Source organism: Balaenoptera physalus (assembly GCF_965194825.1).
Source record: "Balaenoptera physalus genome assembly, chromosome: 7".
NCBI lineage: Eukaryota > Metazoa > Chordata > Mammalia > Artiodactyla > Balaenopteridae > Balaenoptera > Balaenoptera physalus.
Window position 1 is genome coordinate 75,467,069 of NC_138886.1, and position 27,037 is coordinate 75,494,105.

General features: G+C 45.3%; 2 protein-coding genes across 6 annotated transcripts in view; one reads left to right on the forward strand and one right to left on the reverse strand.

Moving 5' to 3' along the window:
- MOB3B (MOB kinase activator 3B) overlaps positions 1-27,037 on the reverse strand; it is a 256,664-nt gene that overhangs the window by 76,427 nt on the left and 153,200 nt on the right. Inside the window, exon 3 of one of the 5 annotated variants that reach the window (XM_082467617.1) lies at positions 12,015-25,389. The exons of the other annotated variants lie outside the window; for them this stretch is intronic. Coding sequence (XP_082323743.1) covers positions 25,250-25,389 — 140 coding nt within the window. The 3' untranslated portion in view covers positions 12,015-25,249. Of the gene's footprint in view, positions 1-12,014; positions 25,390-27,037 lie in introns of those variants that run through there. 5 annotated transcript variants of the gene reach the window in all.
- Positions 1-27,037, forward strand: part of IFNK (interferon kappa) — a 219,328-nt gene that overhangs the window by 46,022 nt on the left and 146,269 nt on the right. The window lies entirely within an intron of this gene.

Genomic DNA, 27,037 nt, shown 5'->3' on the forward strand with positions numbered 1-27,037 from the left:
CTTTTTTGGTGCAGATAAACGCGCAGAAATATTTATTTTTAGATAGAAACAGGCACTCTCCCTTCTTGCTTTTTTACTTTTCCCACTTTTTAGAGCCCAAGAAAGTTCCTTTTCCTCTTATCTCTAATACAAGAAAACTGGTAGAAGGTGGGCGATGATCCAGGGAGACTGGCACTCCTTGACACAGAGTAATAGGGAGCGGTGAGGACTGCAGCAAATTAGAAAGCCCCTTCTCATCAAAGGAAGCAGCCGCTGCACAACTCAGTCAGTGGTGGTCAGATGGCGACAGAGGCCCGGGGCTGCGAGATCTGGTTTTGCAAGATGATTCAGAAATCTGGGGTTCTATATGAACTATCTGGAGTTCTAGTTTTAAAATGATAGCAATTAACCTGACATTTTAAAAAGAAAAAATACTGCAGGTTAAAACAAAACATCTTCCCAGGATAACTCAGCCTGCAGACTACCAGTTTGCAAGTTCTGATCCAAACTTTTTCTGAGATACACTGTTTCTGAGGTGGGCAAATGCAACAAAACTTCATGGAAACTTCGCATTACACTTATTGTCACCTCATCTCCTTGAGGAAGGTAAGAGTTGGGGGTTGTTTTTCATAACACAGACTGGGTGAGGGGGCAGAGGAATCACCCAGATTTCCTGTCTGATGACCACTACTCCCAGCTTGGTCAGAGCAACAAATAGAATACCAAGCCCACTTCCTTTCTGCCTCTCAGACACTGCTTAAACTCTTGGCATTTACACTGTTCTTAAGTAGTGACGTCATGGATTCCAAAGTTAAATAGCCTTTGAATTCCTATTCTGCTCCTTTTCCAGCCATAGGACCACAGACAAGTTATTTAACCTCTCTGAGCTTCAGTTTCTCCATATGTAGGATGCAGGTAAAATTGCCAATTGTCCTGAGGATTAAAAGTGACACCCCTGTGACTTTTGTTTTTTTGTCAGTTAAGGAGGAGTCAAAACAAGGCCTTTTTTGCATGGCCAGGAATGTCAGCATGACTAAAACCCTCCTACAGCGCCCAGGACAGAGTAAGCGCTTGCTAAAGGGAATGACACCTCCCCTGCCCCGCTCTCTGCTTTGTAGATCTGGAGCATCTAGCTGTTGTTATAAGGCAAGTAATTACCCTTATCAGGAAAAGGCAGACATGACCACCAGCCTTTCGGCAGAATTGCAGAGCTGCGCTCAGGGCATGTCCCTGGTCCCCAGCAAGCCTGGAGTTTTGCCATCCGTGCCTCCACAGGGTCCCAGTGGCAGCTGTCTGGTGAGAGACACTCTGTAACGGGATCACCTGGAACACCGAGGGCAGGATGACCGACAGAACACAGCTGGCAGCTGGCAGAGGCAGGAATCTGCCTCCCCAGGGTCCGGCACTGATATTGGCTTTTCTTCCAAAACAAAGTGGCAACATATCAAATGAACCCAGGGAGAGACTTGGGCACAGCTTGGCAGCTGACTGTCTGGGCAACAGATGCTGGGGTTTGGGGGTGGGGTGATGTAAAGCTGGCCAAAGGTGGAGGGCAGCCCCCCACCGAGAGCGGATGGGTGGTTTTCTCTGCTGAAGGGGTGGGGGGGGCAGTGAAATCCACTGCTGCCAGGCGGGGAGAAGGTCTAGAGGCTTCAAAGAAGCCTGAGATCCAGAGGTGATGGAATCCCCCATTATCCATATTCAAGTGTTGATTATGTTCCCATCAGAAGGGGAGTCCTGGAACCACATGGAGACAACAGCAGAGGTTGGCACGTGTTACTTTCGCAACCTGTCTGGGATGTAGGTTTTACTAGTCCTGTATCACAGATGAATAACACCAAGCACAGATTAACTTGCTCCAGGCCACTTAGGTAAACAGTGGCAGGGCTGGGATTTGGACCAAGTCAGCCTGATTCTAAAATCTAACAGATCTGGTTATGTTTGGAGTGTGACTCTCTCTGCCAAGGATAAAAGCACAGCTTAACTGCTAAATGCAACGAGGCATCTAAAGATTACTCTTTGGTGGCACAGAAATATAATTTTAAAAAAGGAAAGGGGTGAGGAGAGAAGGGTGAAAAAGGTCCACACCCTTGGGAGCCACAGATCCGAGGTACTAAGAGGTCAGCTAATAATCTGAGGCCCTAAGGAGAGATGTGTTTTCTCTGCTGGTGCCTTAGACCATGGACCTGGGACTAAGAGTAAAGCCAACATTTACTGAGCACGTAACAAGTCTAGGTACTATTATTGTTTCCATCTCATAAATGAAGAAACAGACTCAGAAAATTAAGTAGCTTCCCCGGGGCACGCAGCTGGCAAATAGTGGGGGGGGTTTGGACCCAGGATTGTCTAACTCCAAAGCCCATGAGTACCCACTACTCTGAAATCTGGAGATGTTGCTCTGGGACTCTGCACACACTTCCAGCTCCCAAGCCCTTCCTTCCTGGGTGGCCTGAATCCCCCCAGGGGCGCTCACCTTTCACGTCACCAGCTGCTAGGGGACACAGGGGTGGGGGGTTTCAGCTGTGCCAGTTCGTCTGCTTGACCTTTAAAGCCGGTGCCCATACCCCACACACTGACTGAAGGTAACGCAAGATCTTGGACACACCAAGGATGTTCATGGCACTTGTTGGGTCCCTCTAGAGTGTCCCCAATCTGCATCTCCCCACACCCCCCAAGTCCCTACGTCTGATCAGCTTTGAGCTCTTGGCTCTGCCCTCCATTCCACACCTGGTCTCTGGCCTTGCCTTTGGCCTTGAACTTGGTTTGCTCTTGCCTCTCGCATTTGGGCTATAGCTGGGAATGATCTTCACAGTATAGAGAAGAGCTGGTTTTAGAGTCTAGAAGACCTAGATTAAAATCCTAGCCCTGTAACTTACTAGCTGTATAGGCAAGTGACTTCATCACTCTACTTCATTACAAAATGGAGAAAAACATTTACTTTCTAGGGTTCTTACAATAGTATCTGTAATGTGCGTGGCACTTGGTGGGAACTTTGAGATGAAGTCCTACTTTTGTTATTGCCCACTTGAACTCCTTGGGTAGGAAGGAGCCCAGCCTCAGATCTCTTGGCTCTGGCTGCTAAGTTGGCCCTGACTCTTCCACCATCCCCTTCCTTACATGTAATTCATTCTTCAAAAGTGAACACTGCAAATGGTTCAAGTTAGGACATGCTCAGCATGCACCATAGTCACCCCCAGGCCAACTTGGGAAGCTGAGAAGTCCTAGGCTGGATTTGTAGGGAGCCTAAGAACCCTGGTGGGTTCTCTGCTAAACCAGAGATAAAATCCCAGCTCACAGAGTGTGGGGTTAAGAATAAGAAAGCTGTGTGGCATTTGGGAAATTCATTCAATATTATTGAGGGTTCAGGGTCCAATTCTACAGTCTGTATACTATCTTAGCCCTTTTCTCCCTTTCTCTTCTGCATTCTAAGTGTTCAGATTTGTGTGTGTGTGTGAAAACTTTAAATAAACCGTCAGAAGGTGGGAAGTGGAAGAGATCACCTCTCTGGATGTCCAGCACTTTGGTGGACCCTGGAACTCTCATCCTGTGTAACTGGCCTCGCGGCAGCAAGACAGGGTAAGACTCAGTGCTGATCTACTCCTTTCCCTGACAGGCTCCAGAGGGACCAGTTCATGAAAATTAATGTATCTGAGGGTTTCTTGTCTTCATGGTGCCGGTAAGAAGTATCTAATCTCCATTAAATAGCCACAGAAAAATGAACCCTGAGAGAGGCCTGATATGTGTATGTGTGATGTCATTTATTCCCAGTGAAATCCTGAGCAGTGATATTATTATTTCAGTAATTTTTTTTTTTTTTTAACGTAACTGTGGCTTAGTTCAGCTAAAGTGTTTGCCTGTCCCCACAGATAAAAGGATGTAGAGTAGAGATTTGGCTCCGACAACTCAGGCCCTTTCTTTGGCGTCCTGCAGTTACAGCTCCATGGCACAGCGAACCTCACTGTTAAGATGACCATTTTTTGACCTCCACTGAGCTCAGTACCTGGCTTGCAGAAGAAGCTCAAAAAACTGTTTGTTTGTTTTCGATAAATACACGCTAACAGTAGGAAGAACGAAAGTCTAATGAACCATCTCAAATGGACACTGGACTTGTCATCATGGCAGCCTGAACCTGAGGAGAAAGTGCAAGGCTCTGGGCAGAGGGCAGCCTATGTGTTCCACGGGGCACCAATGACCCAGCTCAGGACTGTATCCAACCCCGTCCTTTTGTCCCTTCTGCTTCTTTGAATACATATGATACTGGGGACCCTCCACTTTTGTACTTCCCAAGGTCTGTGTTAAAAATGCCTAATTCTGGGAGATCCTTGGCTAAAAAAAGAGGATCACGAGGTCAGGTATACTTGTCAAAATGCTGCTTTTATAAATGTTTGCAATATACCTAAGCATAGTAAAGGATCTGAGAATTCCTGTAGCCAAAAGTCCTATTTAACTCTGGAACCTCCTTTTTCCCCGTAATAGCTATTGGTTTAAAAGAGTCTGTAATCAGACTTCCCAGGTTTCGTTTCTGGCTCTACTACCTATTAACAAGGTAACCATATGCAAATGGCTTAGTATCTCTTAGCTGCAGTTTCCCCAACTCGAAAGAAACAGGGATATTTATGTTATCTGTAGCTCAGGGGGTTGTTGTGAGGATTAAATACACACACGTAAAAGGCTTTGCTAATACTTTGCAGATAGGAAGCACTCTCGTGCACTGTTAGTTTTAGTATCTCATGGACCAAATGTTCTTTGTAACATACTTTGGGATTAAATTCCTCCTGCATATTTATTTTCAGGAGGGCAGTCTTGGTATTAATCCATCAATCCTGAACTTGCAAAGAATTTACAGTGGTAGGTACTCAGTTAAGCCCTGGATGATATTTGGCTTTGCATTATTTTCTACAAATTTCTCATATTTATGTCTTGTATTACTGTAAGTTCCCTGAACAAAGGGACTGTTTTATACTTTGATTCTATCTTTAAAAGCACCTGGCACAGGGCTAGGTAGGGAACACTCATCATTCAAAGTTGAATCATAAGACAGCAGTGATCTTATTTAGTCAAGATGTGAATCCATCATCGCCTACTTGGGGGAGGAAAAAAGCCTACAGCAGAAATGATAGCTTTTTGCCAGAGTCTTGATATAGTCCTGGCATGGAAGGCTACACAATGCTCTTCTATGGAGGAGAGCTCTGAGATGAAGAACATTTTCATCTAGCCTAGGGGGTGGGAAGAAAGAATCTGAAACTCCTTTTTTTATCATTAAAACCTCCCTTCTTTACCTTTCAATATAGTTTTTCGGGGCGGGGGGTGATAGTTAATTTTCAGTCACTGTACTCAATTAGAAAGTTAATGCCAGACAATATTAACCAGCAGTCATAACTGAAATAGATTGCATATCTGAAGGATTTGGAGTTAAACTTTGACTAGTCTTATAATAACCCAGACAAACCTTCCGACAATAATCTCAGACAGATATGTATTGATCATATAGAAAACCACCTTTGGAATAGGTTAGAGAGGCTTTTTTTTTTTGGCCATGCCATGCAGCATGCAGAACTTGCCAGACTAGGGATCGAACCTGTGCCCTCTCCATGGAAGTGCGGAGTCTTAACCACTGGACCGCCAGGGAAATCCCTATAGAAAACAACCTTTGAACAGAAGGTCTCTAAATGATTTGCAAGCACGATTGATCTCAGAGCCTCCCCTTCCTCTACCCTACCCTGAGCCACAGCCCCTGACTCTCAGATTCAAGCTGGGAAATTTCAGACTCCAAGAAGCTGGCTCGAAATGAGAAGATGTGTTCAGATGAGCTTCACAGAGAGGTGATAGACATCTAGGTGCTCAAGGATAGATCTGGATGGCTCGGGGCAGGCCGTGTGGCTTGGTCTCTGCAAATGGGATCCGTGAGCCTAAAACGGGACCAGGCTGAACTCAGATTTCAGAATGAGCCCAGGCAAGATGCCTGGGCAGAGGTCAGAATCCCAAACCAATCACTCACATGTGGTTCCAGCAGGAATTTGCTCAACAATTAGACTCAAAGCAAGACGAGTTTGCTAAGTGATCGGGCCAAGGAGGAGGCCAGCCAGAGAGTTGGGGTGAAGGCGGAGGGTGCAGTGAGACTGCGGGGCTTGGAGCCCCTCTTGAAGGCCTGACCAGGCAGCTTCACGGCTCTGTTTCTGCTGCTGGTGAGGACCTGGTACTCGGCCGGGAACCAGCGTCTGACAGAGCCCTGCTGAGTTTATGAATGTGTCTAACCACAAACTTTCTGATCTCCAAGCCACATTGAGTGCGAGAGCTAAATCGAGCATGGAATATAATAATAATTTCTCTGGGGCCCCATGAGGATTTGCCTTTCATCTCTGACTCAGTAACTATCCTTTCTCCCAAACAGAACTGAATAAAAATTCCAGTAATTTCTGAGCTTCAATCCATTTTCTTTCTTCCTCATCCCCTCCCCTCCCTTCCCTCTCACTTAGCCCCCAAATGTCCCATTCAATCCTTCCTTTTCAGGCACCTCTGGAAAAAACCCAAGAAGTTGTCTAAATGGCTTGTGTTTTTTTCTTTTACCCTTTTATGGAAGCTGCAAAAGGAGAGAGTCCCTCAGAGAATGCAGAGATGCTATGACAGGGCCACAGATGGGAGATGGAGGTCCCAAAGTCAAACAAGACCCAGGCGGCAGTTTCCAAGCTAGCTGCTACGCATTCTTGTTTTCATGGTTTTTCTCTCTTTTCTTCTGGAGAGAAAGCCAGATGCTTAGGGCTGAGAACCTGGTCTCTGACGGCACTGGGTTGAACCTGGGCTGTGGAGCTCTGGAGAGTAAGGGCTCAGAGGCTGTCTACAGGGACACCAGAGAACTGGCCCCAGAACACCCCAGGTTCCACAAGCAGCTGGCAGACATTCCAGCCCGTCGTTCACCTAGCTAATGCCTCTTCCTTCTGTAGAGCTCAGCTGAAAGCCTCCCATCATCCCCAGACTCAGGTTGCCTGGCACGTGCTCCTGTAACTCTCCTGAGCACAGATCCCAGGCGGTAATCGCACACTGATGTGTGTGGGTACTGGCTCAGGTCTGCCACCCCCTCCAGACTGTACGCTCCCTGAGGGCAGGGAGTGCATCCACGCTCCTCCCAGAAGGATGCTGAGTGCCCAGAGCGGAGGTACACCAAAACCAAAGCTCAGAAAGGTGCAGGGACTGACCGGCCCAGGGTTTAGAGCTAGTTTGTGATGAAAAGGGGTCTGAATTCAAGTCTGTCTGATTCCAGAGCCTATGCTCTTTCCACTCTGCCAGGAAGCTGGATGGGATTCTTACGGCTCATTTCATCTCTTGCCAATCCAACTGGCAGAACTGGAGAAGACAAACTTGTTAAAAGATGAAGGTGGACAAGGGCATATTGGCTCTTACTTCCCCAAAGGCATGTGTCATTCGTGGCTGAAGACACTGGTTAAGCGACTGGCTCTGGTGTCAATCACTGGTTTCAGATTCCAGTTGTGGAACGTCCCTGCTACTTGCCCTGCTACTTGCCCGGGAGTGAGTTTGCTAACTTCTAAAAGGCTCGGTTTCCTTATCTGAGGAATGAGGATAATTATACCTGGTATTTGGTGAGATTGGGAGGATTAAGCACAGAGCCCAGGGCCAGCAGGCTCTCAGAGGCATTCGGCAAAAGGCCGCTGATGTTATTACGGCTCTAAAAGGTGACACTTCCTCACCAGAGTCCAGGGTGGGGGAGGGCAAACGAAACGGCACAGATGGAGCTGCCTTTTCTCTAAAGGACAAACTCTTCCTGGAAAGCAGAGCTGGACCCAAGGTCATATAGGGAAACAGCGTGTGAACTGTCCGAGGAGCTTCCACGTGACACGAGATGAAGCCTAACGCCTTGGCTAATCTAATCTCTTGGGGACCCCAATGGCATGTCAGTAACAACAACCAGAAATGCCCATCTTTCTCCTTCGTACTGTCACTCCTGTCTGAGAGCAGCTGTGCTGTCCTTTTGGTCTTTGGAGGTCAGTACCAGGAGTGTGCATGTGAAAATCCCTCTACAAGTCATAAAAACCACTCATTCTCAATAGCTCATGAATAAAAACAACATCCCACACACGTGGGAAAAGAAAACAGGCCTCCTCTGGCAGCGTAGCTGAGAACATACCATTTCCAAAATACTTGCAAAACAAAACACAACTGGATCACAATGAAGAAAAAGAAAGAAAGAAAAGAAACCTTAACAACATAGACCTATTTCTTAAAAATCCTCTCCTAATAGTTTATTCTCTTGCCCATTCTATCCACATTCTCCTGCCTCCCGCAAAACGTATATATATATTTATCTAAAGAAGCCTCACACTCTTGCTGATGAAAATTCAGCTTTGGAGGACCGATTCTTCTAAGCAGATGTTTTGTGTTATCTCAGTGCATTCTTCAAGAAAGTGTCTGTACACCATGCCAAGGAAAACAATCCTGTGTAGCAAGACTTTGTTCCTCTGCCTGAAAAAAAAAAAAAAAAAAGTCCCCAAACAAGCTGACAGCTGCAAATGGTTAGAAATAAACTGGCTACTACTCTCTTCCCCAGCTCTCTCTGCCCGGTCCCAGCTGCCCCTCACCCCAACCCCGAGTAACCCTCGGACCCATTATCACACTGGTTGGACCAAAAGAAGGGAATACAGAATAGCAAGTGATGATACGTTCTAAACAGATTGTTAATTCTTTCAGACGTGCCATTTGCGAGGCAGAGGAAGTGCTGTTTCAGACAGCCAAAGGAGCCTGCCTGTCACCTGCCCCTCTCTGTCCCCAGCGCCACTTCTCTGCTGCTGGAAGCTCCTTCTTACCCGCATCCCCATCTCCAGGTTGGCTGGCTGCCTTCCCTCGCTCTGTCCTGGCGTGGAGGTGGAAGTACATCAAGAGAGACCCAAGAAGACCTGAGAAAGGCATTCATTCACTATGGATTGGCAATAAAAGCCATTAAAGGTGAACTCTAGCTAGTTCAGACCTGCCGAGTTTGCTGAAAATCAAATGGCCCAAATGAGATAGAGTGAGCTGAGAACACGGTGTTAATGAACCTCATTAGAACTGGAAAGTCAGACAGAAGCACCAGTACTTTGATCATGAGCCCCAGTCAGAATTTGCAAATGACTCAGCTTCCTGGTCGTGGATGATCTGTTGTGAGTATTTTCACAAATAAAATTTTTCTTTATTCACCAGCAGAATCTTTCTTCCATTATGTGCAGGGCAATGAAAACCCAGTCTTTTCTGAGATGTGGTGTATATGTATATATGTATGTGTATATACACATACATATACACAATGGAATATTACTCAGCCATAAAAAAGAATGAAATAATGCCATTCGCAGCAATGTGGATGGACCTAGAGATTATCATCCTAAGTGAAGTAAGTCAGACAAAGACAAATATCATATGACATCACTTATATGTGGAATCTAAAAAATAATACAAATCAACTTACTTACAAAACAGAAATAGACTCAGACATAGGAAATAAACTTACGGTTACTAAAGGGGAAAGTGGGGGAGGGATAAATTAGGAGTATGGGATTAACAGATACACACCACTATATATATAATAGACAACAAGGATTTACAACAAGGATTTATTTATTTATATTGAATATAGCACAGGGAGCTATATTCAATATCTTCTAATAACCTTTAATGGAAAAGAATCTGAAGCTGTACACCTGAAACTAACACAGTATTGTAAATCAACTAGAGTTAAATTTTTTTAAATACAGAAAAATACACACAAAAAATACACACACACACACAAAATACCAACTCTTGTCCGAATAGTTTCTAATCTATAAACTTCTCTCCAGCCCCACTGCCACTTCCCTAGCTCAAGCCACCATCACCTCCTGCCTGGTTGGCTGTGGCTCTCCCTTAGTGGAGCTTCCTTCCTTTACTCTTGGATTTCTTCAATATCTACCAGGCACATGGAGGATCTTCCTGAAATGCAGCTCTAACCAGGATGTCTTCTTTCTGCGCAAAACTCTAAAGCAGCTTCCTACTGCTTTGAGGTAATATCAGAGCTATTTAACACAGCAGGCAAGACCCTCTCTGGTTTCATATGCGTGCATATCTCCATTATTACCTCTGGATCCTCCCAACTTGCATATAATACCCCAGCCCTCCAGAGCTAAGATCCATTAGCTCACTTCTGGGCGTTGCCGCATATTGTAGAGTTGGTAGCTGGAAACTCTTCTTCAGCTTCCCCTCTTTGTGTGGCTAACTCCCATTTGTTATTCGAGCCTCAACTAAGTTATCACTTCCTCTGGGTTGTCCTCCTTGCCCACCTCACCCCTAGTCTAGTTAGGTGTAGCATAATACCCTGTCCTTCTCCCATGATCACACTTACCATTGTTTTGTCATTTTTTTTTTGGTCTCCATTAGAATAAAAATTTTGAAGCGTCGAGGAACGTCACTTTCCTGTTCACAGTTATATCCCTGGCATCGAACGCGTACCAGAATACGGGGGTTCTCAATAAGTATTTGTGGAGTGAATAAGTGAACAAATGACCATATAATGTGGGGATGGTGAAGAGCTTCGCCTGCTTGGGTTCCCTTTCTTCTCCTGTCCCCAGGCAGTGGCCCTTGAGTCACAGTCTGAAAACCATTGTGCTATGGAAAGATCCCCCAGGGAACTGCTATTGGCCCACCTTTAACCTTGTCAAGTCCAAGGCCATAAGGCTGCAGTGAAAATTAATACCCATTTAACTCTTCACACCTAGCAGATCTCAGATGCATCTTTCTATTAAGTTTTCACCCATACTGGGAAAGACACCTCCTCAAATTGTATTTTATATTTATATCAAAGCACCTATTTTCATATAAATAGAAAACTATCAGGTAGGTCATTTTCCAGAGTTACTAAAGTTTGAAATAAGCCAGGATTGATTGAGCAACAAATAATCCTGGGATACGTGATTGGGGAAGGCAGGGGAGAGGGAAAAGATAGCCAAAGTAAATCATTCTTTTGAGAAACGTGGATCCAGAAAGAACAATGATTGGATCCCAACTTGAGGGGTGCTTTGCAGAGCCAAAAGGGAAAAGGAAGAAATTGATCTGAGGCAGGGGTGTAACTGTTGGGGGATCGTCTCCAGACAGAAAGGGTCTAAGAAAGGAAAACTTGCCAAAGAAGTTCAGAGCAGACTCTGCATGCAAAGACCCACCCTGCATGAGGCTGAAGGGGATGCAAGTGGATGCAGATGACTCTTTCCATCTGAGCTGGAAGGGTTCTGGCAGGGACTGAGAAAAATTGGTGAGTCATTGCATTTGCACGTAAGACCCAATGAAGGTAAGATGGTGGGTTAGGGATGAAACCAGAAATGTAGCTTTAAAATCTGATCACTGGGTCAAAGTAGAGCTAAATTCATGGACTAAACTGTATATCTGTAAAGTACTTACTTGAATATGGTCTTAACCAGAAATCAATTATTCAAATGCCTTCAAGGGTCAGAAAGGGACATAAAAGCGTCAAGTAGGCTGGCTGTAATACAATAGGGAATGGCACAGACTGTGACAACTTGGAGAGTGCTTTATGCAGGAAAGAAAAACTGTCTCAGCCTTAGCTGTGTTGAGCAGGAATATGGGTCCAGGATTGCCAGAACTTCTGGTCTTTCAAGAGAATCGGAAGTCTAGATTCTAATGTGAAATCTCTTCATAGTTAAATGTTGGTAGTTCAAAAACATTAAAATTTTTTAAAAAACAATTTATTTTTAATGTAATTTATTTTTACATAGTTAACTCAGCCTGGAAAAGTTGACTCTCTACGACAGCTTAATTTTTAAATTTTACTTTAAAAAATTTACATTACATTACATTTTTAATTTACATTAATTTTTTTTTAATTTTAAAATTTTAAAAATTAAAAAATACCTTGGTAGCAATGAGCACCTGCAACGTCCAGATCTTAGTGTCTAATACCATTCTTCAAAAAGGGGAATCAGGGCTCCTTGGAGAAATAGCTGATTCTAGGGCTGGGGCAGGAAATAGAACACTTTGTAGCTCCAGAAAGAAAGGGAGTCCTCGGACTTCCCTGGTGGCGCAGTGGTTAAGAATCCGTCTGCCAATGCAGGGCACACGAGTTCGAGCCCTGGTCCGGGAAGATCCCACATGCCACGGAGCAACTAAGCCCACGTGCCACAACTACTGAGCCTGCGCTCTGGAGCCCGCGAGCCACAACTACTGAAGCCCACGCACCGCAACGAAGAGTAGCTCCCACTCACCGCAACTAGAGAAAGCCCGCGTGGAGCAATGAAGACCCAACACAGCCAAAAATAAATAATAAATAAAATAAATTAATTAAAAAAAAAAAAAAAAAAGAAAGGGAATCCTCGATAAAAACACAACAACGGAGGTGTGTCCAAGGGACCCTGGAGGCAACCTGAAAGAGCTCCTGCAAGGCCGAAGCTGGAATTTAAGCAAGAAAATAAATGGAGTAGTATTAGATTATAACCGAAAGTATAAAATAAATACCCACGAGTCTAGACTGATAGAAATAAATGATTGAATAAATAAGTGGGAACAGACAAACTGCAGCAGAATTCCAAATAATGTACGTAGTTACTTTCCCCTGAAGAAGGTGGAACTCCTTTCCGTAGCCTTGACTGTGGGGTATGCCAGGTGACTTGCTTCCAAAGAGTGCAGTTGGAAAGGGAGATGGGAAGAGTAACTTTAAAATGGAGAAAGCTGGCAGACACAACGTTGGCCAGGTAACTAAGGTCAATGCCATCACTGATTAGTCATGTTCTTGGCATATACCTTTGATATGATGTGAGGAAGATGTCACTTCGGCTCTGTGGACTTCTGACCCAAAACCCGTAACCCGAATGGAACCATGAGAAAAATATTAGACAAACCCAAATTCAGGGACATTCTACAAAACATTTACCAGCACTCCTTTAAATTGTGGAAGTCGTCAAAAACAAGTAAAGTTTGAGAAAACGTCAGCTCAGAAGAGTGTAAGGAGACCTGACAACTAAATGTAATGTGGTATCCTGGATGGAATCCAGGAACAGGAAAAGGGCATTAAGGAAAAACTTCTAAAATCTGAATACTGTGTGGAGTTTAGTTAATGAAAATGTACCGATGTTAGTTCCTCATTTGTGACAAATGTCTTATAAATGTAACATAAGATGTTCCCAACATGGGAAACTGGATGAGTTATATGTGGAACTCTCTGTCTTATCTTTGCAATTTTTCTGCAAATATAAAACTCTTCTAAATAAAAAGTTTATTTATATTAAAAAAAAAACCCCACTCTGTGGGCCAAAAATATTCAATAGGGCCCAGGGGCCATGAGTTTGTACCCTTTGGTTTATGCACTGACAATTCTCTGTTTCCTGATGACACTCTCTGGTCAGAACTGGCTACATAATTTGCGGAGGCCCTTTTTCAAAAATTATAAAGAATTTCAAGATGGCGACAGCAAATATTAAACCAAGCATGGGGCACTTCTGAGGGCAGGTCCTGTGTGACCATACAGGTTCCATGTCTGGGAAGCCAACCGTTTCTGATACACAGCATGGTCCAAACAGAGCTATCCAGCTAGTAGTTACCCTTGCCAGATAAAACTCCCAGCACATACCCTTTATTTGTCCATTAACTAATTTTAAAAATTAACAAATACATATATTTGGGGATGTGCTAGATATTAGAAATTCAGCAATAATCAGAAGAGCTAAATTAGACTGATAAATTATAAGGTCCCCTTATAATGTAAGTGAACCCTGGCACTGATCGGACACCCTTGAGGTTCTTCCCCTCACTCTCTCTAATTTCTCCTTTTCTCCTGTTTCAACTGCAACACTATTTACTATAATGGGACTTCTGACGAAAGTGAATTTTTTAAATTATAAAAATATGGAAAAGCTTCATGAGGTTATTTTATAACATTTGCAATTAAAAGTTTCAATTATGTTGGCTCCTGAGAGAAACTTAATTTCCTGACCACCTAATGGCACCAGATATTAACATATATTAATATTATTCATTACCAATCAAACAAGCCCGACAAACTCAGGAGTTATTTCCCGCACTTTGCAGATGAGAAAATGGGAATCACCTGTGCCCAAGTGACACCGGTACTAGGTGATGGAGCTGGAATCTCAACCCAGATCCGTCCCACTGCAAAGCATATAACACACCCTCAAATAATACAACTAATACACCCTCTACCTTCATAATTCCTTTAAAGTTATTTAAAAAATTAACCTCACCTTCAAGAATGTACCTCTGAATAGTTAGTTTTACAAATCCTCAACTGAAATAAATTACTGTAAGGCCATTAGCCAATTTTAAGGTCCTTAATCAAACATGACTTTTGAGGAGAAAAGTCTGAGAGTTCAGGACATTTGTCTTTTGGAATTTGGTGGAGGTGGATGGGAAGAGGATGCAAGTGACTAAAGCAATTGCCTCTCTTGGACTTGAGATTCTGAAGCAGAGGTGAGAAACTGTCGGCTGCAGGCCACCCTTAGCCAGAAGGCATGTTTTCTTTGGACTACATAGTACTTTTGAAATGCTGCCAACATTTAGAAATTGGGAACTACGATACAAATATTAAGAAGTCTGGCTTCTCTTGGAAAAACTCGAAAGACCTGGCACTAGTGGACTGAAATTCCCACATGGCAATAACTAAGTGATGTCTGCTCCCTGCAAACTGGAGATGCTGTACTTACCTGGGCAGCCCCATTCATTTCATTTATTTACTTTGCCAGCCTAGACCCTTTAAAGAAAACATTGTGCTTCTCTGTGTGGAAGCAGGTAGTTAATACACTTCTTTGTTTTACTTTGTTTTGTGAGGCCAGGTGAGGCTTGGTTGCATAGAAAATATCTATCGGCTATACTAGAAAACCATTACCCTAGGAACACCGTCCCTGAGTATGTAATGCTTTCAGATTCCATCTTCCTTCCAGGCCCCTCTGAGCCCTGCAGTGGGACCGTCCTCTTTCTAAAGTGCTCCATTTGACACAAATGTGCAGAAGGTACCATTTGCTTTCTTTCTGAAGGCAACCCCACTGGGCACATTGATAGACAGACTCCTGGGGGTGATGGAAGCAAATGGGTTTGGTGTTTTGCAACCCTATATCTTTTCTTTGGTAACCTTCCTAGGTGGTCCTCAAGTTATGTAGGCTTGACTTTCTTACTGCCTGCATATTTACACAATACATGGACACCGCTAAAACCCCTTGGCATGGTGCATTCGGTCTATTCTACATTTACTACCTACTGTGGTGCCTTGGTGATGTCACACAGAAACACTGTCAGCTAGCTGTCACTGGAGGAGAGAACAAAAGCCCCACCCCATGATTCCTGAGAGGATCCTAGGAGCCCCCCCGCCTGACCACCGCTGCCCATTCCCATGACCACCTTGCAGAGCAAGTGTCCCCTTGTCCAACAGCACCTCTCCCCGATTCCTAGGAAGGTTCTCACATGTCCTGGCCCCAAAGGCATTAGCACTCTTTGGGACTGTAATTAGCAATTCATATATGTTTTCCAGTTCTCTGAAAAAAACTCCTAACTTATAAACCTATGGTTTGTGTTTCAGACAGGTATTTGGGAACATAAATTTATAAAAGTAGGTGACTGCCTCATTTCTTTTGCTCTAATCATATGAGTAATGTTTAAGAAAATTTAGAAAATGCTGTCAAGTAAAGATACCATTATCAACCATAATCCCACCAAGAAATAACCACTGGTAATATTTGGTATGTAACCTTCCATTCTTGTCTCTTTGCATATATATAATATATAGTTTTTAAAAAGTAAGATTAGAATCAAATTATACATTTAGTTTGTATCCTCCTCTTTGCACTTAACATAATGAGTATTACATATTTTTTGAACAACGAATTGTCATATACCCATGATACAGATTTAACAATTATCAAGACAAAATAATGCTTGAATGACTTTCTTTGAACATATCTTTGGCAGTTGGTCTCTGACAATTTTCCTTGGATAGATTCTTAAAAGTGGGTTTAACCCCATAGTTTATATTAATCGTTCATGCACATTTTGTACTTTAGTCCACACGAAATTTGTTTGCTTCCAGAATATGAACATGTCCCCAAAGCTTAAAATAAAATTAATGGGCTCTATTTATCCTGCAGCGTTGGTACGCCCTGGCACTCCACTGACTTCCTTGGCAGTGTGAATGCCTTCGTTGGAGAAGCACTGACATAGGACTTAAGAACTAAAGCTGTAAACAGCAATTAGCAGTCTTCCTTTGAGTACAGCAGTGGTTCTCAACCCTTCCTGCACATTAGAATTATCTGGGGAGCATATTTAAAAAAAAAAAAAAAAAAAAAAAAGAATGGCTGTTATTTCCCACTAGAGCAATTCAATCTGAAAATTTCCAGATGATTCTCACGTTCACCCCTACTTGAGAAACAGTGGCTTAGATTATGATTCTTAAATTGTGGTCCCTGGACCAGCTGTGCCAGCAATAACTGGGAACTTGTTAGAAATGCACATTCCCAGACCCCAAGTTAGAGACACTAAATCTGAATCTTTGGGACTAGGGCCCAGCCATCTGTGTTTTAAGATGCCATCCAGATAATCCTGATCCATGCCGATGTTTAAAGAACACTAGCCTAGAATATTCCTTTGTGCATATTCCTGGCTCAAGGATACACGGCCTGCTTAACCAAACAGGGAGGCTCGCTGAAGATTCACAGAATCTGGTTTCAGACTGGAGTCTAAGTCTCTTGCCTGCCACTTGCTAGCTACGTGATTTTGGGCAAGTGAATTAGCCTCTCTGAGGCTCAGTTTCACCATGCAGGCCAGGAGGGTAATATTAACAGTACTTACCTCATTAGGTTGTTGTGAGGATTAAATCAGGAAAAAAAAAAAAAAAGAAAGGTGTTTTCCAACATAGATAGAGCTTGATAAATATTTGCTATGATCATTACCCATCAGAAATACCATGATAGTTTTCAGGAGGTCAGGAAGGCAGCTTTGGAGGTAGAGGAAGCCAAATGATCTGGAGGTTGACCATCCAAAACAGATGTTTATTTCCCAACTTTTCTCTAGTACAGACTTGGATTTAGATTACACCAGCTGTTGGTGTGAACAGATGAGTCTCCCAAGATGAGACAATAAATCATTCTCCCAGGAGCTGTCTTCAAACTGTGGAAGTGCTAAAAATATATGGCTAGAGACATGGCCTTGTGGACCTGAAAACTGCCAGGGGTGGGAGGAGGGGCATAGGAAGGGGACCCCGCCAACACCTAAGCAATGTGTTCAAACGGGAGCCATAAAAGTATCTGGAGGGCTTGTTAAAACACAGATTGCTGGGCTGCACCCCAGAGTTTCAGCGTGTTTGGAGTGGAGTCCGAGGTTTCGTGCTTCTAATAAGTTTCCAGGTGATGGTCATGCAGCTGGTCGGACCTCACCTTCACGGCTAAATTGAAACCTAACGGAAGTGAAAGGCAACACTGAACTGTGCCCTATAAAAGTTTAAGAAAGGAAGAAATGTTCTCCAAGACTTTCACATTTCCTCTGTAAAATTTAAACTCCCCTGAGGTACCATTTAGATTTGCCTTGGCCAACTTTACAGACATGCTGATGGCCACGTTTTCATTTGAACCCTAGGTCCTTCGCAGGGGATTGGAGAGGTGGATGCATGGGCACCCACAGCCTTTGGTCCGCTCTCATAGGCAGTGGTAGTGTGAAAAATCAATCATTCAGTTGTACCTCCTCCTCCCAAGAAGCCGACACATACTAATCACTTAGTATATACTAAGTGTTTGTATGCACATGTCATCGAGTCCTTTCTCCAATCCTGTGAGGTAGGTATTACTTGTATCCCAATTTTACAGATGAGGAACTGAAGCTCAAGAGAAGTTAAATGTTGGACTTCCCCGGTGGCACAGTGGTTAAGAATCCACCTGCCAATGCAGGGGACACAGTTTTGAGCCCTGGTCCGGGAAGATCCCACATGCCGCGGAGCGACTAAGCCCGTGAGCCACAACTACTGAACCTGCGCTCTAGAGCCCGCGAGCCACAACTACTGAGCCCGCATGCTGCAACTACTGAAGCCTGAGAACCTAGAGCCCATGCTCCACAACAAGAGAAGCCACCACAGTGAGAAGCCTGAGCACTGCAACGAAGAGTAGCCCCCGCTCGCTGCAACTAGAGAAAGCCCGCGTGCAGCAGCGAAGACCCGATGCAGCCAAAAATTAAAAAAATAAATTAATTAAAAAAAAAAAAAAGATAGAGAGGTTAAATGTTCTGAACACACACAGTACTAAGGATTTTCAGAACTCAGATCTAAGAACCTTTGCTTTTCTCTTTCTGACCCACACAATGGGTAGAAGAGTCCTTGCTTGTAGGCTGAAAACCACGTGCATGGTTGGGAACGAACCGGGCATTGTTGGATCTGAGCTGGAGTGGGGCTGAGGTCATGGGAATGGACTCAGCATCAGGACGTGGGTAAAGGGTGCACAGCCTAGATTCCCGCTCACCTGCCCTCCAGCCAGCTCTGGTCTCAGCCTCTAGGAAACTGAACAGGAGGGAGAGGTGGCCTTGACCCCATCCAGTTCCTCACACACTACCCTCAAGGATGTGGCTAGGATGATAACATCCGTCCCCAGTCCCACCTCCAAAGGGACACTTCCAGGGTTTAGTTCCAGGAGCATCAGAACCACGGGTCAGCTTAGGTGAATGACTAGGGGGACGAGGGCTGGGGATCTGGTGTGCCGGAGTCTCTTCCCCTCTCACCCTGCTGGCTCACTCACTGGTTTTCTGGTCCACTCTTCCAGCCCCTGCCACTCCTCATTCACTCTCTGACCCAGAACCACACCTGGGGAACCACGTGCATCTTTGGGGATTATATGATTGGGCAGGGAAGGAGCCTGGTCATAAAGTGATAAGGGAAACTGAGGTCTTCTCATGTCGGGAGGCCAGGAGAAAACTGGAAAGATCAGGTTCAAACACTGAAAGGCTGTCATTTGGAAAATGAATGGGAGAAGAAAACAGCAAACCACTCACCCAGGGCCACAAAGCTAACAAGTGCGGGAGAGGAAGTCAAGCCCATTTCTTTCTGACTTCAAAGTCTGTTCTCTTTCCACGACTCTATTCTGTCTCTTTTTATGGCTGAAGGCAGTCCCTTTCTTCTTCCCTTCCTTCTTAAGATCAACGGGAAGATGCACTGTTGTATTGCCAGAGGTGTCCAAAAGTGGGATTCATTGCCTGGGGTGGTGGTGAGTTCCCCACTCAGGGAGATGTTCAAGTAGAGGCCACTTGCTAGTGGTGTTAGAGAGGGGATCCAGGTAAGAGAAGGTGGTTCCCACTACTGTTTGCATATGACAATCACCTGTGTTTGTTAATAGGCCAGATTCCCAGTCCCCCTTCAAGTCCCCTGGGTCTCAGGGGCAGCTCAGTTATAGCTAATTTTTAAAAGCACCTTTGGGGATTCTAACGCAGCTTTTGGGAATCGTTGGGGTCTCCTTCAACTCTGAGATGCTATGACCATAGTGACCGTGGTCTAAGAGAGGGCCAGTGCTGGTGTTAACAGCGACAACTATACTAGCTAAGTGTTGAGTGTTTACTCTGGTCCAGGGCTGGTGCATTACTTCATTAAGTACTCACAACTACCCCACGAGGCAGGCACTACCGTCATGCCCATTTCACAGATAAGGAAGATTAAGTTTCCTGCCCAAGGTCACACCACAAGGAGGTGGAGGAGCTGGGCTGTGAGTTCAGGCAGGCTGGCTCTAGATCTTCTCCTCTTAATCAGAGGAGGAGAAGGCACCAAATGTGACCTGATCCAAAGCCATCCAGCCCAAGGCAGGTTCTGAGTAAAACCCACCAGCGGCTAATCTCCCAAATCACAAAAATTCCACAGCACAGAAATGACCAAGAGAGTGAAACAGACTCTCAGACTACGAAATGACTATAACAACTGAAAGTGTCGCAAAGCTCTCAAGGTATACATTATAGGCATTTCTTTGGTCTTTGGTGTTGTATTCGACTTTTAAAATTTAAACTTTTCAACACAGCACGAGTGCACCCCAGTAATTCCTACTGCTATTCCTTCACTCAAAAACAAAACAAAACGTGCTCCTTAAAAATGGTTTTATTGGGTCCTGGAATGTTCAAACAAAATGACATTAAGTATATTGACACGGTTAAAACATTAACCCTAGTGAAACTCCTGATGTGCTAATTCAACAGAGCCCGCCCAAGCCTTTCTGGGAAAAGCTGGGTCACCTGCTGTACCTTGGCCAAATCCTCACCCACCACGTGGCCTGGAGGCCAGCTTTAGCACCAGGAGTGCAACTTTAGTGCAGGGACTTTCTCAACCAAATATGTTCTATTTCCTCCCTCAGGGTCATCTCAGTCTTGGGAGAGTCAAGGGCAAAAAAAGGAGATGTGATGTCTATACTCTGAGCGCTGAACTCACAGGGGACTTTCCAGGTTACATGCCCTATTAAACTAACCCTCTCATTAAAGTTGACTCTGGGCAAAACTTTGGGAGGAACAGAGGTGGTCTTCTTACTGCCAAGCTCCCCTCCCAGCAGCATGGCTAATTACCCTTGTTCTTGCTTCCAGTCTAAGGTCCTTAAGCTATTCTTACTTTTTAATGATCCTCTCTCTCAAAGTTCCTAACCCTTTGTGAGAAAGGTTAAAACTCACTGGAGGGCTTCCCCAGTGGCGCAGTGGTTGAGAATCTGCCTGCCAATGCAGGGGACACGGGTTCGAGCCCTGGTCTGGGAAGATCCCACATGCTGCAGAGCAACTGGGCCCATGAGCCACAACTACTGAGCCTGCACGTCTGGAGCCTGTGCTCCGCAACAAGAGAGGCCACGATAGTGAGAGGCCCGCGCACCGCGATGAAGAGTGGCCCCCACTTGCCGCAACTAGAGAAAGCCCTTGCACAGAAACGAAGACCCAACACAGCCAAAAATAAATAAATAAAAATAAATTAAAAAAAAAAAAAAAAAACCTTGGCTAGTTTAACAAACCACAGTACCAATTAAAAAAAAAAAAAAAACTCACTGGAAAGAGTTGCAACAGTTTGAATGGAGTCAACCAGTCAAGAGACGTCTGGGACCTTCCCCTCTGCCTAAGGAAGCTCAATTTAACCTGGGGCTGGGAAGAGGCAGAGCCAAGGTCACCTTTTTAGACCCAGAAATCACCTGGGAAACCAGGTCACAACCTCTCACCAGGCTCCTGATCAATCGGGGTGACCTTTGGAGAGGCCTGATGAACCTCGGTAGGTTTCAGGCTCCTCAGCTGACGTCCACGAGGTGTGGCCGAGATCAGTGTGTCTCAAACTCTTCACTGCAGGCGCTGAGGTGCTGCCGAGCTAGCAGAAGGAATAAGGGATCTCTTCTCCCACCTATCCATCCACGTCGATGTTCAAGTTCTATGTAGGATTTCACTTGACAAAATCGGGTGACTTTTAAGGTCCCTTCCAGACCTAACATTCTATCATTCTGAGACTCTATTTCCCACTGAAATAGACAGCTGTCTCCCCAGCCCATGCTGATCTGAGGACTGCTAAAGGGTGGACACCTCTTCCCTGGAGTCCTGGGGGTATAAGTCTGTCCCTGCCAAGTGACTAGGAAGATGCCTCATTGTCTGCACATCCTGGCATCACACGGGACCCTCAAAGTCCCTGGGATTCTGCCAAGTGCCCATGAAAACCGAGCCAGATGCAGACAGCTGGGGTCTGGGTGGAACAGCCACTTCAAGCAGCATACCCCAGGCCGGGCCCCTCAGGGCACTGGCTGATTTGTGATGGAATTAAAGACGTTTTCCGAAATTTCAGCTATGGCCTCAGAATGTTCCAAGCCCATGAGAAGGTCATGTGAAATTGGTGAGGGTTGGGCATAACCTGATAAGAGTGGATGTTCTCTAGTCTGAAGCCTTGGAGTCAGAAAGCTCTGAGTTCATAATTCTGAGGCCCCTCATTCCAGCTCTGTGGCCTTGAGCACATGATTTCATCTTTCCGAACCTCAGTTTTTTCATAGGTCAAACGGACAATGAGACAGTTTGGCATAGTGTCTGGCACTGTAAATGTTCTTACCAGGTCAATGCCTGGGCTGCCTTAAAATGTGATGAATAATAAAATAAGCCAAAAAATTAAGGGGCTCAAAGTTGCCCAGCTGTGTGGATGGATACCCATTGCTTAAGGTATCAAATCGCTTCTCTTTCTACGTGGGCTTCTCTGCCTAAAGTCCCAGGCTCCCCATAACACGTGGCACAGATTCGAATGTTTCCAGCTATTCCCAGGGGCCTGATTCACTCTTTGCTCCCAGAAGCTGGAAAGCGTGTGTATTGTTCAGAAGATCAAGGCCAACCATCTCCCAAGTCCCCCACCCTCACTCCTGTGGCTTAGGGCGAGACAACCGCCTAATAAATCAAGGCCCATTATGAGTTCCTTCAAGCTGATTCACACACATAGCTCCTTGGCTCCTACCTGGGCAGAGAAAAGACAAGACCGAGAATTCCCTGGACCTCGCCCTCCCAGGACGTGATAAAAACCTGACACATGAGAACTTGTAGTGATCTGTGGTTCTCCAGTGTGCCATGAGAGACGAAGGGACCACTTATAATGTTACTCACTACAGAGCAGAACTGGCAGAAAGAAGGGTACTTCCTGCAGTTCCCCAGGGATGTAACATGACCAGTGACCCTATCGCCCCCCAATCCTATTCAAAGCCCCCAAACAATATCATAGACTTCTAGGACTTGGTGCTGTGTGGTCTTTATGTGTTAAACATACAATTAAACGAGTACAACTTTATTAAGGAAGGTACTGGGGGAGGGGAGAATACATTGATGAATAAGATAATAAGAGAACAGTCGAGCAGATGGAACAGATGTGGAGGGAGAAGAAAACGTCCATCAATTTCACCTACCATGTGCCAGCAACCATTCGGGTCCTTCACAGCAGCGATCCTCAACCTTTTCTGGCACCAGGGACCGGTTTCGTGGAAGACAATTTTTCCACGGAACCGGTTTGGGGGGGGGTAGTGGGCGAGGGGAGGGTTGGTTTCGGGAAGATTCATGGGCATCACATTTATGGTGCACTTTATGTCTATTATTATTACATTGTAATATATAATAAAATAATTATACAACTCACTATAATGTAGAATCAGTGGGAGCCCTTGTTTTCACTTGCCACTCACTGATAGGGTTTTGACATGAGTCTGCAAGCAATTGATTTATTATGGTCTCTGTGCAGTCAAACCTCTCTGCTGATGATAATCTGTATCTGCAGCCGCTCCCCAGTGCTAGCAGCTCTCCTCAGCTCCACTTCAGATCATCAGGCATTAGATTCTCATAAGGAGCACGTAAACTAGATCCCTCGCATGCGCAGTACACAGTAGGGTTCGAGCTCCTATGAGAATCTAATGCCGCAGCTGATCTGACAGGAGGCGAAGCTCAGGCGGTAATGCAAGTGATGGGGAGCAGCTGTAAATACAGATGAAGCTTCGCTCACTTGCCTGCCACTCACCTCTTGCTGTGAGGCTGGTTCCTAACAGGCCACGGGACTGGTATCGGTCCGTGGCCTGGGGGTTGGGGACTCCCTGCTTTACAGGAAAGGCGGGAAGGTGAAGCAGTAAGAGTGTGGATCTGGGACCCAGCCTGCCCACATTCACATCCCAGCACACGGTCACTTGGACGAGTTATGTGACCTCTTGGTGCTTCGGAGGTAATAAAAGAACCTCTCCCACAGGACGTCATGAGGATGAAACAAATTTGTATATGCTGGCGCTCTCACTACAGAGCCTGGCGGGTAAGCTTTCTTGTTTCATCTCTCCATCTCATTTTGATCTTCATGAGGTGGGCGGGGTCCAGATTTTACAGTTGGAGAAACTGGAACACAAATAATGTATCTAGGGTCACAGGGGCAGTAAGTGGAGGTTTGAGAATTCAAACTCGGTCTCCAATGATTCCAAGTCACTTAGACAAACAACAGTGATTGATGAGGGTTTTGTGAGAGAAGCGAGCCAGCCTGTCAAAGGGGTGGACACAACGGGCCGTGGAGGCTCCAGAGTCAAGTCCAAAAAGGCAAGCAGGTCATTTATATGTGGGTGTGGGTGTAGAAGGACACCTAACCGTGGAAGCAGATTATTTTCCTTTTTAATCAGGACAGAGCATCTCTGTAAACCTAGTAAGCTGGTACCTTTAAAGAGTATCTGGGAAATAGGTACCTATATACCTCTCTTGCTCAGGTGCTGGCGGACTACATTCTTGATTTGTTATTGGGTTGGCCGAAAAGGTCGTTCGGGTTTTTCCATAATGGTTTTTGCATTACAGAAAGACCCGAACGAACTTTTCAGCCAACCCAATATTTATACTGTACCCAAAACATAGTGGGCATCTAGTAAATGGTTATGATTACCCATATTTGTTACCTTATGCTGGCCTGAGCTTAAATTTACATGTATTGCCCAGCATTCCTTAAAGTTTGTCCTCATGTGGTTAGATGCTCCTTAAAAAAATAATTTAAAGCAGGGGTCCCCAACCCCCGGGCCACACAGCAGGAGGTGAGCGGTGGGCAGGCGAGCGAAGCTTCACCTGTATTTACAGCTGCTCCCCATCGCTGCCCATCACTCACATTACCGCGTGAACCATTCCCCCCACTGTCACCCCTGCCGCTCCATGGAAAAATTGTCTTCCACGAAAGTGGTCCCTGGTGCCAAAAAGGTTGGGGACAGCTGATTTAAAGGACACCAGAGTTAAAGGAAATGCTGTGTATTCTATCCCTTTCCAGGAAATTTTCCGGTGTACATAAGCACCATAAAGGCTCTGAGAAATTCAACACTGAAGAAACCTGCTCTTTTTAATGCAGGGTTTCCTAAACCTACTTGGCCACAGAACCCTTTCCTAGATAATAGAAGCTTTGGGGAATACTGAAATTGCTCAACTGAATTTTGACTTCCCTGCAAGCAAGGGATAATTATTCCCACTTTCCAGGTAAGAAAACAGAAACTCATCCAGTGGTGGCTGGCAGAGCCACCGATAGAAGTCCAAGTCTTTGCCTCCAAAATAAGAACACTCACATTTCCAAAACACCACACTGTAAAAGCCACCATCCCAGACATTATGTCTTTTGCTTTTCATTTTTTAAGTCTCTAGGTAAAACTAAATGTTAGAAATAAGTGACTTGGCCAAAACCACAGAGCTGGTTAGCAGTGGAAAAGGGACAACACCTATGTTTGCTAACTTTTTAAAAATCTATACACATAGAAACAAGCTGCCATCGATTGCCATGAATGGTTTGAGTGCACCCCTGCCTGAGCTAAGATGTGGACCAGCAGCTGGCATGCTGGCATTCAGGGTTAGTTCCAGGAATGGAACTGGGAGATCCTGTCCTTTCAGAGTTCAGCAGCCCAGATGATCTCAGTCCATTCTTCCTGGCAACCAGCTGTTCACACTGGACTGATGAAAAAAAAATCTGGTCATTGGGTAATAAAATCATCCTCATTAAAACGATTGTTCTGCCTTCTTCCATAGGAAAAAACAGTGGAAGCCAATGAGCTTTAGCACCGGAACTCACCCACAGCAACGCTCTCTCCATCAACACCTCCCTCCAGCATTTCCCTGGCACAGCTGAGCATGGGACAGAAGCTTCCCCCAGGCCTGCCAAGTTCCTCCTAGCAGAGCCCCCCCAGAGTTCTGCCCAGAAGTAGCATCTGAAACAGAGGTGAGTCCTTCTGGCCACACGGCACAGCCTGTGCCCGGGAAGGGGAGCTTTGGGGAAGGAGGGAAGCTGAGCCTGGGCCTCAGCCGGCAGCCCCCAGCCTCCAGCCCCTCTGCCAGATGATGTCTCACAAGATACGAAGGTTGATCAGGCAGCCCCGGTCAAGAGCAAGCGGGATGAGCTTCTGTGGACCGCTAAGGGATGGAGATAGGCATCTTGCCCTAGAAAGTAGCATCAAGCCAAGACCGTTTAGTTTCTGCTGCACAGACCTGCCACAGGGCAGGAAGCAGGACGTGAAGGGGAGGAGAAGGGAGAAAAGGGAGAGTCTGTAGAATATGTTTCCCTGAAGGTGTTTTCTAGCTGAGTTTCCTCCATGGGGTTTACCACACTCCTCTGAATTCTTACATTCACATTACATTTTTTACTTTTTTTTAAAAAATTAATTAATTGATTTATTTATTTTTGGCTGTGTTGGGTCTTCGCTTCTGTATGAGGGCTTTCTCTAGTTGCGGCAAGCGGGGGCCACTCTTCATCGCGGTGCGCGGGCCTCTCACTATCGCGGCCTCTCTTGTTGCGGAGCACAGGCTGCAGACGCGCAGGCTCAGTAGTTGTAGCTCACGGGTCCAGTTGCTCCACGGCATGTGGGATCTTCCCAGACCAGGGCTCGAACCCATGTCCCCTGCATTGGCAGGCAGATTCTCAACCACTGCGCCACCAGGGAAGCCCCCATTTTTCACTTTTTTAAAAAAAATTTTTTGGCCATGCCACTTGGCACGTGGGATCTTGGTTCCCTGACTGGGGAACGAACCCATGCCCCTGCATTGGAGGCGTGGAGTCTTAACCACTGGACCGCCAGGGAAGTCCCTCACGTTAACATTTTTTTAAAGCAAAGTAAGACGTACAAAAGGACAGTGCCTATTTTTTTCCCAGTTCATGTTAACTCAATAAAAAATGTACTCACCACTTCCAGAGTGTCAGGCTCTGCATTAAGGACCGTGAGACAGTGACAATAAGATAAAGAAGGTAGGACAGGACTGACGTGGTTTTGAAACTGGATTCTGCAAGTGTTACAAAGGTGCCTGAGGGGCCGCAATGGGGTGTGGGGTGGTAAGATGCTGAGAAGCAGGTCCTCTCCTGCTCACCCGCCCTCTGCCTCATTCATCCTCTCCCCACCAAATTAGGCAGCCCTACTTTGATCTGTTCTCTGTGTTTCTTTGCAGGGAGAGCTGTTGGGAGACTTCATTTCCGGATGTTTACAAGCCCTTGGGAATATGTGAAGGTCCTTCCTGCAGGACCAGTCTGGGACCCGACTCTTATTAAGCATGCAAAGACAGATGCCAATATTGATTGCCCTAAGGGGTTTCTGGCAGAGGAAACATACTTATG